The sequence below is a fragment of the Vicugna pacos genome, chromosome 15 (genome assembly GCF_048564905.1).
Source record: "Vicugna pacos chromosome 15, VicPac4, whole genome shotgun sequence".
NCBI classification, from domain to species: domain Eukaryota; kingdom Metazoa; phylum Chordata; class Mammalia; order Artiodactyla; family Camelidae; genus Vicugna; species Vicugna pacos.
The window spans coordinates 38,069,921-38,082,396 of NC_133001.1; the positions used below are offsets into that span (position 1 = coordinate 38,069,921).

Genomic DNA, 12,476 nt, shown 5'->3' on the forward strand with positions numbered 1-12,476 from the left:
TAATTGGAAGTTCGGAAACTGGTGGATGGGCATGAAGTAGGAGTGCCAGCCACGTGTCAGTGTTAACCCAAGTCCTGTGCACACCAGCTCCACGGCTAACTCCCGGTCCCGTGGGCTGGCTTCGTCCTACCCCACAGCCAGGGGTAGAATCGGGACACACCGCCACTGCCACAAGCTTCAGACTCAGCCCAACAAAAGAAAACCCGGACCAGTTTAATATACTGGATGAAGCCCATAAAAAAATGAAAGCCTAGCAAAGCTCATTCTAGAAAGAGATTAGCATGCTTAGTAATTAGAGAGGTTTCTAGTTATGCTGCCATGTATCAGCATGATATTCTAAATGACCAATTTTATTACTTTGGTAAAACTGTCCAGTTTCCAGAGTAAAAAAAATACGGACCGAGTGTCAAAGACAGTATACTCAAGTACAGTAATTTACGAAGCACCAAGAGTTCTCTACAAACACATTTTAAAATTCACGTCTCCGCCAAGTAAATGCCTAACAAAATTAGAACTGCAACTAAATCACAGTGATTATGTAACTCTGGAGTTGCAGAAATTCACACCGTAGAAGATACAGAATTAAAGAAAAATTAGCAAGTACAAAAAAACAAAATAAATGTGCATCTGTTTATATCGGTATGTTTTTCTGCAATAAGCGCTTTGACTGAGGTGACTTTCCCTTCGTTTGAACATGGTTTTTGCACAGCACGGCCACTGGAGGTTGCAACCTGGGCCATGTTTCACCGAAGGAAGCCCTCATTACCCATGCTGTAGAGCTAACTGAAGAAGCAAACCCGCACCTTCCTAGAATGCAGGGAAGTGTGCGCCCTGCACACTGGTTTCTTCAGTGACTCAGACGTGCTGTGCAAGGCTGTGACCCCTCCAGCAGGCATCGTTCACGCTGCGTCTTTCCTAAGCGCGCTAGTTTCAGAGCTCTAAATATAAAATCAGTGTAAAACTCAGACCCTGCAACACAGAGTAAACCTCTCACGGCCACCTTCTCTATGATGTTTTTCTCCATTTCCCCACTTTTGATGGCTCCTAAACCCCTCAAACTCTGTTTGCTTAAACCCCACCCTGCACACTCTCTCTTCCACTTGAAGCCAAATCTGGCATCAGTGTTTTGTCTGCTCAGCAGGAGAGCAATTTCAACAATCTCCTGCTTTTTATAAGATCAGTTTATTCCTCCCAATATAATAATTAGTTTCAGATGAACCTGGTTGCCGTTTCTCAGCCTGTTTCCACTGTGGTATATAGTAAGGAGAGCAGACGCTTCCCGCTGCGCTATTTTTCAGAGCTAAGAATTTAGGTCCTATCACGGGCCCAGAACAGAACCTTCTCACCACTTGCTTCTTTAACACATAGCTGGGTTTGGATAACCTAGATTCCAAAAGAGATGGATTAAAATTATGATTATGGAAATCTCGGCTTACTTCTCAACTACTTTTAGATGAAATTTCTCCACATTTATCAAACTATAAAAATTCATCAAGAATATAAATTTTACAAGTATGACCAATGCTGTACCCCTGCAAACCTACAGAGGTTGCCAATAGGAAGCCAACAGTGTTATCATAACATCTTACAACTTAATTAGCTTTTAGGACATGATAAATACTGCTAGGTAAGAAAATATACTGGCTTAGAGCTCAGGATATTAGAGGAATAGCTCTGGAAAATCTCTGCTGACAATGGTACAGAGAAAAACCAAGCAAGACATTTTTATAAACAGAATGATGGAGATGATCTATGTGAAACGTAATCAAAACTGGCAGAGCCTTGCGTTACACCAGGGAGGTTGCCCCATTTTCCTTTAGGTCCCCTGCATGCTCCTAAAATCATCACCTTCCACACATTCTGACTCGTTTATTCAGTACCAGGAGTAGAATCACCTGTGAGTATTTTCACCATCATAATGGTAGGTTATCCTGTCTGTAAACGCCAGCCACCCGTGAGCTGTGACTTCAGTAGGGGTCACCCTGGTGCAAACACAGTCTAAGTCCTTAAATCATGTGGGTCTCTCAGTGTCTCAGAGCCTTTGCCTGTTTAAGTAGAAAGCGATCTCCTTTCCGCTTTCTCATGCAATATCTACACGATGTGTTATGGTTTGTCTTACCTTCACATGTACGCCCATCTGCAGAGATCGAGAAACCCTGTTCACAGACACAGTGGAAAGAACCGTCTGTGTTTAGACACTCTCCATGAGGACCACAGAGCCCGGGCTGTTCACATTCATTAATATCTGGAATGGAAAATAGTTCCACATACTTGAAGAAAAACCTTTTTTGTTTTCATATGATATCAGACACACAGGAAGCAAAATCTATTACAAAATAGACGGACATCTATCTGGGGGCCCCACTCCACGGTCTGTGCACACATCAGAGCCCAAGGCAAGCTGGACTGTCAGGAGGGAAGCTCCCTAGGTTGACTCACATGACTCACATTCGCAGCCTAACGAAAAGCACTTTCATACGTTCCACCCAAAGGTACCCCATTTTCAGGCATATTGGAACCTTGAGGGTCTCTAGTCAAATAAACAAATCCTCTGTGAAATATTCTTTGGTGAGAATACTGTGTTTTCGTCCATCCTCTCCCACCAGCATGCGGACCACTCTCCTGTGGCCTACAAAGCTTCTCATGTCCACGCCTATCCATCTCAAGGACACGCACTTCTTAAGAGCAAGGCTGCACATGTCTTACTGAGTGTTTAGCTCAAAAATGACACTCCACCAATGTCTGAATATATAAAAGAAATAAACGCCCATCTGTATTTCATTGAAAACGGATATAAGAAAAAGAAGGGCTTTTATACCAAGGAAGGTCCTCATTTTTGCACTGCTCTGTGATGATGCAATTAGCGCATGAGGGTCAAGTGCTTAATGCAGTACCTAACACACAACCAAGAGGCAAAAAGCGGTAGCTCCTACTGTTAGGACTCACGAACAGGTCGTGCTGCAGTTGTGCAGACCACCTCATTCTATGCCCGTCCTGAATGAAGAGTGATGGTGCTCCGCACAGCCAGGGTGATGACGCACTCCTTAACACCGATAATGCACAGAGTGCTTGGTGTGAGTGAGATGTTCTTCCAAAGCAGCCCTACCCATGCTGGCTAGGAGCGCCCAACGTGGACAGTGTCAGGAATCACGGACAACGGTTCACCGGTTCACACCGGTGCCGACACGCGCAGCTGCCCACGCGCTCCGCCGTTTCACTCATCTGCGTCCCTCACCACCCTGACTGCTCCTTGAGGACAACTGCGTGTTTTAACTCCGAGTCCCCAGCTCCTGGTACAGCACGTGAACACTGTGTTATGAATGTCTGTCCACCATAACATTTCATGAGTTAAGCAAGGTGGAAGTACGGTCAAATTTCACCTTTAACACTAGTCCTATAATTTCATGACTCTTAGATTTTATTGGAAATTGGTCTGTGAATAATGAATACTGGCAAGACTACACAACTGCTATATATCTGCATTTTTCTTGGAACATCAATGAGTTTCACAAGACTGGAAGATGTGGTCAGGAGTGAGTCAGCAGGAGCACCACCGTAACACTTCACAGTTGTGTTCATTCTCTACTCCCTGAACAGTGATTGGCTAAGTTAACTGGGGTCATAAACAGAATCACAGGTCCTTGGCAGCACCTGGGCAGTAGCCCAACTAAGGTGATTTTCCTCTTTCTGAAGCATCCTAGGCCCTCCCCCTCTATCTTTCGCTAAAGAGGCCCTCAAAACATCCTCTTAGAAGTCTATCTTTAATTCAATGAAAATATTTACTGAATGCTTCCTCTGAGAGGGCTGAACAGGCAGGAGCCCTCACCCTTATGAAGCTCACAGTGTAACAGGGAAGGCAGGAGCCAACGTGAGTAACTCTAAAGTGTAATGGGAATGCGGAAAAGGTACAGATGGTGAGACTCCCCAGTAACCTCCGGGGCATGCTTAGCCACCAACCCTGCAGCTCTCCTCCTCCACAGAGTCATCCCCTTCCCCTGTACCCAGGACCTCCTGGGGCTCTTCTTTTTTGCCCTGTTGATCTCACTGTGTAACAGGAAATCTGGCAGGATCACTGATTCAGCCACCTCTGCATTAAGCCTGAACTCTCTATCCTTCCATCTGCCATATAACTCAGACCAGTTGGCCTATCTACTGCTGAACCCAACGAAGAAACCAAGCAGGAATTACTCATTTTCTTAACAGTTCTTCCAGGCCTGTTCCTGTCACTAATTTGAACATATTTCAAGGAGGAGCAATGAATCATTTTCTGCTTTACTATTTCTCAACATGATTCCACTCTGTGAAATCCTTCACTTCTTGTATAAAAATCTCTATCATCTTCTATGTTTGTTCCCTACCTACTGATGATACCTTAGATTGATCTTTTTTTTTTTTTTTCCAACTCAAACCTTCTTTTACCCTTTAGCTCCATTCTTTCTTTCCAATCTGCTGTCTAGAGTTACCTCCACCTGGGCAAGAAGGTGCCACAAAGTTGCACCGGCCTGGGGATCAAGCCCAAGGTCAAGAGCCATCTTGCAGAGAGAGCCCTGGAGGTCACCCGAGCTCACCTCCTTGTTTTACCTATGCCTCCGCGTGGCCCTTCAAAAGCTGTCAGACTTAGCAACGTCACCCAGGGAATGGTGGGCATTAAGTTCTTGCTTCAAGAGAAGTCACTGATTAACATAATTGTCTAAAAAGTTTGATGACAGGAACTGAAGACGAATTCCCAGACTTTTTTCCAGGAAACCGCTAAGAAAGAACAACATGAATATCTGGAACCAGAGAAACATATGCATTCAATTTGGGTTGTACTTATTGAGGCATTTCTAAACTATGCTGCTAGTCACTCAGCCGAAAGCCAGACTGTATTTAAGTTGGGTTTCTTTCACGGATCTGAGATTCCACATAAATTCACAATCTGGCGTGTGTAAGTCAAAACGTGAAAACCGAGTGTGCTCTGCATCTCAGACATGTGCTGCCACATTCCTAAAGAGACTATTAACGTGGGATTTCCATGTTGTCTGTGTATCACCATTAATTTTGCTGGGGGAAGAGATTCTTACACTTCTAACTGAAAATGCCTTCCTGAATATGCAACTATCTTCAGACTGTTAGGTAAGATCTAAAGTCTACACCTATATGGAAATATAGAGAGACTAGCAGGCAAAGATCTTCAGTTCAAATCTCAGCTTAACTACTTTTTGGTGAGAGGTATGCTCATTAACCTCTCTGAGCTTCAGCTACTCATGCAGAAAATGGATATACAGAAAGTTTCCTCTTGGGGAGAGGGTACAGCTCAGTGGTAGAGGGTGTACCTAGTAGGCATGAGGTCCTGGGTTCAGTCCCCAGTACCTTCATTAAACAAACAAGCAAATAAATCTAAACCCCCCCAATGCATTAAAAAAAAGTTTCCTCTTAAATTCTCTACAAATTAAATGAGGCAATACAGTAATTGGCACATAGAAGGTATTTACTTAAAGCTGTTGTTTTGATTGGTGCTGTGTTCTTATTAGCACCTGTGTCCACTGCACAGTTAGTCCTCTCTTATCCACGGGGGATACATCCTAAGACCTCTGGTGGATGCCTGAAACCTATATATATTTTTTTCTGATATACACATATAATACAGTTTAATTTATAAACTAGGCACAGAGATTAACAAGAATAACTAATAAGACAGACGCAAAAACCAGTCATGAAAGTTAGGTGAACGTGATTTCTCTCTTTTCAAATATCTTACTGCACAAATTTAATGCCTTTTTCATCTTAACGAAGAACTTATCACACATTCTGGCCATAGCTTTTGCAGTCTGAGAGGCAACAGCAAAACTAGCATGAATTTCTTTTTCCTTCTTCACAATTTCATGGATAAAAGCTTTGTTCTCACCATAGATCTTAGCAATTTCAACATATGATTTTTTTCCCTTTTCCTATAAAGTGGAGAACTTTCACTTCCTCACTTCAAAAAAAAAAAAACATTTTTATGGCTTCTTTCTGGCATATCCAAATCACTAGCATCAGTACTCTCGGGCTCTGGCACCATTATTAGATAAAATAAGGGTGACTTGAACACAGGCACTGCAATCCCTCAACAGCCGATCTGATAGCTGGAACGGCTAGTAAGTGACTGACGGGCAAGACACGTGGCACAGCAGGACGATTCGTGTCCCAGGTGGGATGAAGCAGCACGACACGAGATTTCAGTCACACTACTCAGAACGCGCACAATTTAAAACTTATGAATTATTTCTGGAATTTTCCATGTATTTCTGGACTGTGGCCAACCATGGGTAACCAAGCGCAGAAAGTGAAACCGCAGATAAGGAGACGGGGAACTATCGTTTGGGGAATTAAACAGTAAGAGTACTTTGAAAAAATATAAAGTCCTGTCCCCTATAATTTTGACCAAATTATTAATAAGCTTTTTTAGGAAGAGAAAAAGCTGGATATTGGATAAAAACAGGAATCAAGGCGGGGGGGTGGAGGAAGCAGATACAAACCAGCTATAGGATAAAATGAAACAGACCCAGGAAGGATATAAAAAAGCTAGAAAATAATTTAGAATCAAGTACCAAGGTTGGCTCATGAAGGGATCTCAGTTACCACAGAAGCGTACCAAGCTAGGACACAGTTCCAAAATGCATGAGTCTCAGTCAACACGGTGCAGTCAGCTGAGAACTTCCGGTACTTGATGCAGACTCAAAAATATTATAATAATGCAAATTGGCATTATCTCATTTATATATAAAGTGGTAAAGCCGCAGACTGTCATCAGGAAGCAATGCAGAACTGAACAACTATGTAAATTATAACTTGAAAATGGAGAGAAAGGTACCTTGACATCCTTTTTTGTCATTTAGCTGGAATCCATCTGGACAAGTACAATCATAGGACCCTTCAGTATTAATGCAGTCTCCTCCCTGGCAAACACTATTGTCCTCCAAGCATTCGTTGATATCTGCAAGTCAATTGACAAAATTTAAAAGATGAAATAAACTGTATTAAGAAAAACATTTTCCTTATCTTTATACACAAGACTCGCATAAACAAACATTATTGTACAACTGTCATAACACATGATTTTAAATGGATGACCGCTTTTTAACTTTTAGCGTTTTTTAAAAATGAAATATTTTTAAAGGATTTTTCACTTTGAACAGTACATAAACTGAAGTTTTAACATCAAATGAAATTGATTAGAAGAGAAGTAAAAATTCTATAACAAACAGTAATTTACTTGGTTAAGTTCTCAGTGATGATAGAAAATGAAAACATTCTTTAAACGTATACTAAGAATATCCTGAGCATCAATTCATACAAGATCCTGTATTACAGATTACAGAAAATATTTTAAAGCATTTGGCTTGGTACCTGCCTCCAAAGAAGAATGATTATTCAAAAAAAGCCAAATTATACAAATAGACACAAAAATAATGAGTTGCTCTATAAGTTCAAAATAATTTAACATAAAAATTATCAAAAATATATTTGTCAAAAGAATAGTACCAACTTCTGGTGTCACATGAATTTAAAGAAGAGACACCAGAGAGGTCAAAGGTGGCTTTGTGCAACAGAAGGGATTTATCTGGAGTCTTGACAGTGGGGTAGAAAGTGGAGGAGGGGAGGTGGAGGCAGGCAAAAGAATCAGCAAAACCCAAAGTCACTTACACAGCAGAGATCACAAACAGGTTCCATGTTGCCTGGATTTTTTCATATACATACTTGTGCAACTAAAAATGGTTTATGTCACCAATAATGGGCTTTGACTGTGAGCATGTAAGACAATCAGTGACACCCCCCCCCCCTTCACTGCATCAACGTGAGGCAGATCTTTCCTGAGGGCTGTTTATCACTTCACTTACTCCTAGTCACAGCTCGTTATTCCCAACACACTCCATGAGTCCCAGTTCTGTTGCCTGTGTAGGATTCAAATGATTAGCACTGAAGAAACCTAAGGAACAAAACCTTCTTCTTTTTTTTTTTTTTTTAGCATTTGGCATGTTATGGCATTTCTTGCAAGTAATTATGACTGCTGCTAAATTACATGAGAAGTTCCAGAAAGATGTAAATTTGGAAACCGTTGCAGTCTTATTCTCCTGGCCGTCCAGCTGAAAATGTGGGCACACGGAATTAAATATTCCTCATAGGAACCAATCAACTAATTAACTGCCTTCTGGTGTACCCTTCATGGGGCAGATAAAAGAGAAGCACCTTATAACTTCATCCTGTCAAAATAAAAGCTAATTATTATGATGTTCACCCATTGTTAAAGTGTTTCTGAATACTGATCCTAAAATGCAACACACACCCGATGTGGCTTCATCACAACTAAAATGAGTTACCACTTTTTCTTTAGTGTGTTTTCTCTGACTTCATTCAAGTGTAATTTATACGCAACAAATGCATCTAACAGTCCAGTTCAATGAATTCTGACAAATGTAGACACATTCCGTGACCACTATCACAATCCGGCATTTCTGCATCAGTTTAGAGCTATGAGGATCCACTGCTGAAATCACTGCAAACACAATCATTTTTAAGGAATTAATGAAATACCTCCACAAGAATGTCATTCTGTAGCAACAAACATAAAGCTTAGTGATGTTTTCCTTTGACCCTTTTTCCAATCCAACCATAAAATCTCCATTCCTATTAATCTAATGTCTTAGGTGTTATAACTGTCATGAAAGAGTTAGTAAAGGGAACCATCAGGCACAGTTAAGACAGAAAGTAGCACAGAGGACACTACACGTCTCTCGTGAAGCCTGAATATGCCAACAAATGCTTTATTCACTGGTATATCAAGATTCCTAAAAGTGGAACCCAAGTTAATTGAGAATAGGTTTTTAGATATAAATTCTGTGAAAATAATTCTTATGCCCCAACCCTCTGCTAATTTCATGATTTTGAAGCAGTTGTGCCAAATGGGAATATTCTAGTCCACCGTTTATGAATCTTTGCCATAAAATACATACTAAAGGAATAATTTGGACCAACCACTATCAAAAAGGGGGGGGAGAATAGGCATTTCCAGTGCTCCAAAAGGCACATTTGATCATTACCATTCTATGAAAAATCTCAATTAAAAAATGGGCAAGTAGAATCCTGAGGATATGAATTTCAGCAACAACCCTCTATTACCTAGACATGTGCCTCAGTAGAATGGAAACATGTCAGCTTTGCTCACCCTACTCCAAAACAATTTCCATTCATTTTCCAAAATCTAAGAGAAAGAATGCCATGTGAGGGGAAAAAAAAGAAGCATTTTAAAATTTTTATAAATAACTGCATAGATTTAAAAACTCACTGCATTGTGTTAAGGGTCTGGCTTAGTTTTAAAATTTTTTTGCAAAACTCCTATGTTCAAAAGCAAAAAAAGAGTAGGTTGAATATTAAGAGAGAGACCACATCACCAACTGGGTGTGGTACGAAAGACAGACTTCTGGGAGTTGGCCATCAGGCTTCAAGGAAAGCAGCAGTGTTGGCCACCCCTCCACTGAGACTGCTCTGGCAGGTACCAATGACCTAGACTTTGCTAAATTCCACTGTCAGTTTTTGGTCTTCATTCTTGCCTCGCAACCATGTTTGACACAGGTTCATCACTCCCTCCTCTTTGAAATACTCCCTTCTCTTGGATTCTGGTTTTCCTCCTTCACTTGCCAATTTTTCTCAATCCCCTTTGCCTATTCCCCACCAGCTCCTCACGTCTAAATGAGGGACAAGGACTCAGTCTTTGGACTTCTCCTTTCTAGCTACATTCACTCCCTTGGTGATCCCATCCAATTTCAAGCCTTCAAACACTGTCTATATACATGCTGATGGCTCTCAGCCCAGAACTCACCCCTGAATTCCAAATGCATAGGTCCAACTGCCCTTTAGACAACCTCATTTGGATACTCACTGTAAGCACTAAAAACTTAAAACGCTGAAGTCGAACCCCTAATCTCCTCCACAAGTCTACAAATAGAATGCCCTTCCCGGCAATACCCAAATGCCATCATCTGAGGCTAGCCTCTGCTTGCTTACTTATTTCAGATCACCACTCTCCCTCCCTCTCTCTGCACTTCCCAGGTATGCCTCTTTATTTCCTCCTTAACGTTTAAGGCCATTTAACAAACTATATAGCTTTTTACTCATCCTGTTTACTGTTATCTCCCTCACTAAAACGTAAGCTCCACAAGGGCAGGACTTTTTGTCTGTTTGGTTTATAGCTGTATATCCTGTACACAGAACAGTGCCTGGCACATCCTTGACATTCAAATGTTTGTTGAACGAACGCATGAATGAAACAATGACTGATTCTGACTAGGAAAGAAATGTAAGAAGGTGAGAAATACTCGGACTTCTTCCCTTTTTTGCTGTGGTCTGCTAAGAAATGACCAACAGAGAAGGGCCACAGGAAGACAGAGTGAATCAGGAATCTTTTTCTAAGGCTTTGCGAAGAAGCAGCATGGAGGAACCACAGCCAGGGGCTGGGGAAGGTGCCAAGGCAGGCACGGGAGCAGAGACTGTGCCTGGAGGGAAAAGAAGTCAGAGGCAGAGGCTTGGAAGGCTGAGATGCCAAGACCTCTAGTCACTAGGACAACTGACGCCACCACGCATCACAGACTAGTGGCTACTGAGCGTGCTGAAGAATTAGCACAATCCTCAGGCTTCGGATGCCACGAGAAGGCCAGCAGGACTGCAGGGTAACACTAAGAAAACAAGGTCTCTGCCAGAGTTGTTAGAGGAAAATTACGCATGTAAATAGCAAAGCCAACAAGAAAGGCAGCTGCGAGAGGCATGTGAACAGTCACAGCTCAGTTAATTACAGCTAAATGCCACTGGGGAGGGGCGGAAACAGTCCTAGTAGGGAATCCGCAGGCTGAAGCGCTCACAGAATTTGAAAGTGAGCTCTGAGTCAGCTGCATGGACTCCAGCCCTGTTCACAACCTAGGACACCCGGGAAATTAGCCTCGACTTGAAGAGAGAAGGGTCTGATTATATACTTGGAAAGAAGTTTTCTCACAGAACATATATGTTAATCATGACAAGCAAGCTGGGTAAAAGGTTTTTGTTTGGCTTTTCATGCAGTGGATGTTTTTAGAATAAGAATCTTGGACTTCTGGTGATAATGGTTACACATTAAAATGGCCAAAACAGCAGAACATGTCCTGTAACGAGCATCCATTACCCAAGACTTAATCAACGGCCTGGTTACCCTCTCGGCTAGGCCAGGAATTAGGGCAGAAAACACGCTGGTGGTCAGTGTATATATATTTAAGTGTGTGTGTGTGTGTGTGTGTGTGTGTGTGTGTGTGTGTGTGTGTGTGTGTGTGTGTGTGTGTGTGTGTGTGTGTGTGTGTGTGTGTGTGTGTGTGTGTGTGTGTGTGTGTGTGTGTGTGTGTGTGTGTGTATTTTATTGAAGCATAGTCAGTTAGCAATGTGGTGTCAATTTCTGGTGTACGGCACAATGTTTTAGTCATACAGATACATACATATATTCCTTTTCACATTCTTTTTCATGATAGGTCACTACAAGGTATTGAGTATAGCTCTCTGTGCCATACAGTAGAAACTTGTTGTTTATCTATTTTATATATAGCAGTTAGCATCTGCAAATCTCGATCTCCCAATTTATGCCTTTGTAGGTTTCCAGTGACTTCCCATGTGCCCTGCCACCTCTCCCATTTTGGAATGCCACTATGTTGAATCATTAACATTTATCCATACATTGTAGAGTTCCCCATCCCCAATTTTTAGACAGTCAAATATTACTATTTTTGATTTATCACTTATTTGACCATTTGCCTATTTTTCAGTAGGAATGTTGGATTACAACTTTTCACTGGTGTTATTAATCCTTTGAAGAACATTACTACCTTAGGATAAAATCCTAGAAGATCATTTGCTGATTCAAGGGTAATGTACGTTTAAAGGCCCCTGAATCTGCCCCAACTGCCCTCCAGGAGGGCTGTGACTGCTGGTGCCAAGCTCTCTGATCAGAAGAGAAGGATGCTATAAAGTACAGGGGGTCCTTCCCGACCAATGGCACTGACAAGTCAAAAAGAATCTGGGGCCACTGAAATGTGTGTCACAAAACCAGTCACTAAAAAGTGCATTCATTTCTCACAAAAATGGGGTTTGGACCCTTGTGAAGACACTAAATCGCCACGAGAAGCAAACCCTGCCATTTTCACATTTCTGATTTCACAACTGACAGGGTCTAAATGCAGCACATCGGCAGATGAGTCAGAAAAACACACTGTTACCTGGGTGGAGAGTGAACCCAGAATCCACAAGCGACAGGAGGGTGGCAGGTGGGCTCAGCAGCCCTGCCCACCTTAGAGGGGTTCCGAGCCAAGGCAGGCTGTGAAAGTGGCTAACGACCTGCAATGCTACATACGTGGGATACCTTTCAGAAATATTTTATGCAAAAAGCTCAAAACTGAATTAAAGTCTGGCTCTGAAAACCTTTACAGTTATCTAGAAAATTA

At 41.9% G+C, this 12,476-nt stretch overlaps 1 protein-coding gene across 9 annotated transcripts in view; it reads right to left on the reverse strand.

The window, feature by feature from the left end:
• Positions 1-12,476, reverse strand: part of LTBP1 (latent transforming growth factor beta binding protein 1) — a 371,985-nt gene that overhangs the window by 64,012 nt on the left and 295,497 nt on the right. For all 9 annotated transcript variants that reach the window (XM_072937938.1, XM_072937939.1, XM_072937941.1 and 6 more), the window contains 2 exons: positions 6,836-6,958; positions 2,120-2,245 (listed from right to left, as the gene is read on the reverse strand). In XM_072937938.1, the coding sequence (XP_072794039.1) occupies positions 2,120-2,245; positions 6,836-6,958 (249 nt within the window). The remainder of the gene's footprint in view (positions 1-2,119; positions 2,246-6,835; positions 6,959-12,476) is intronic.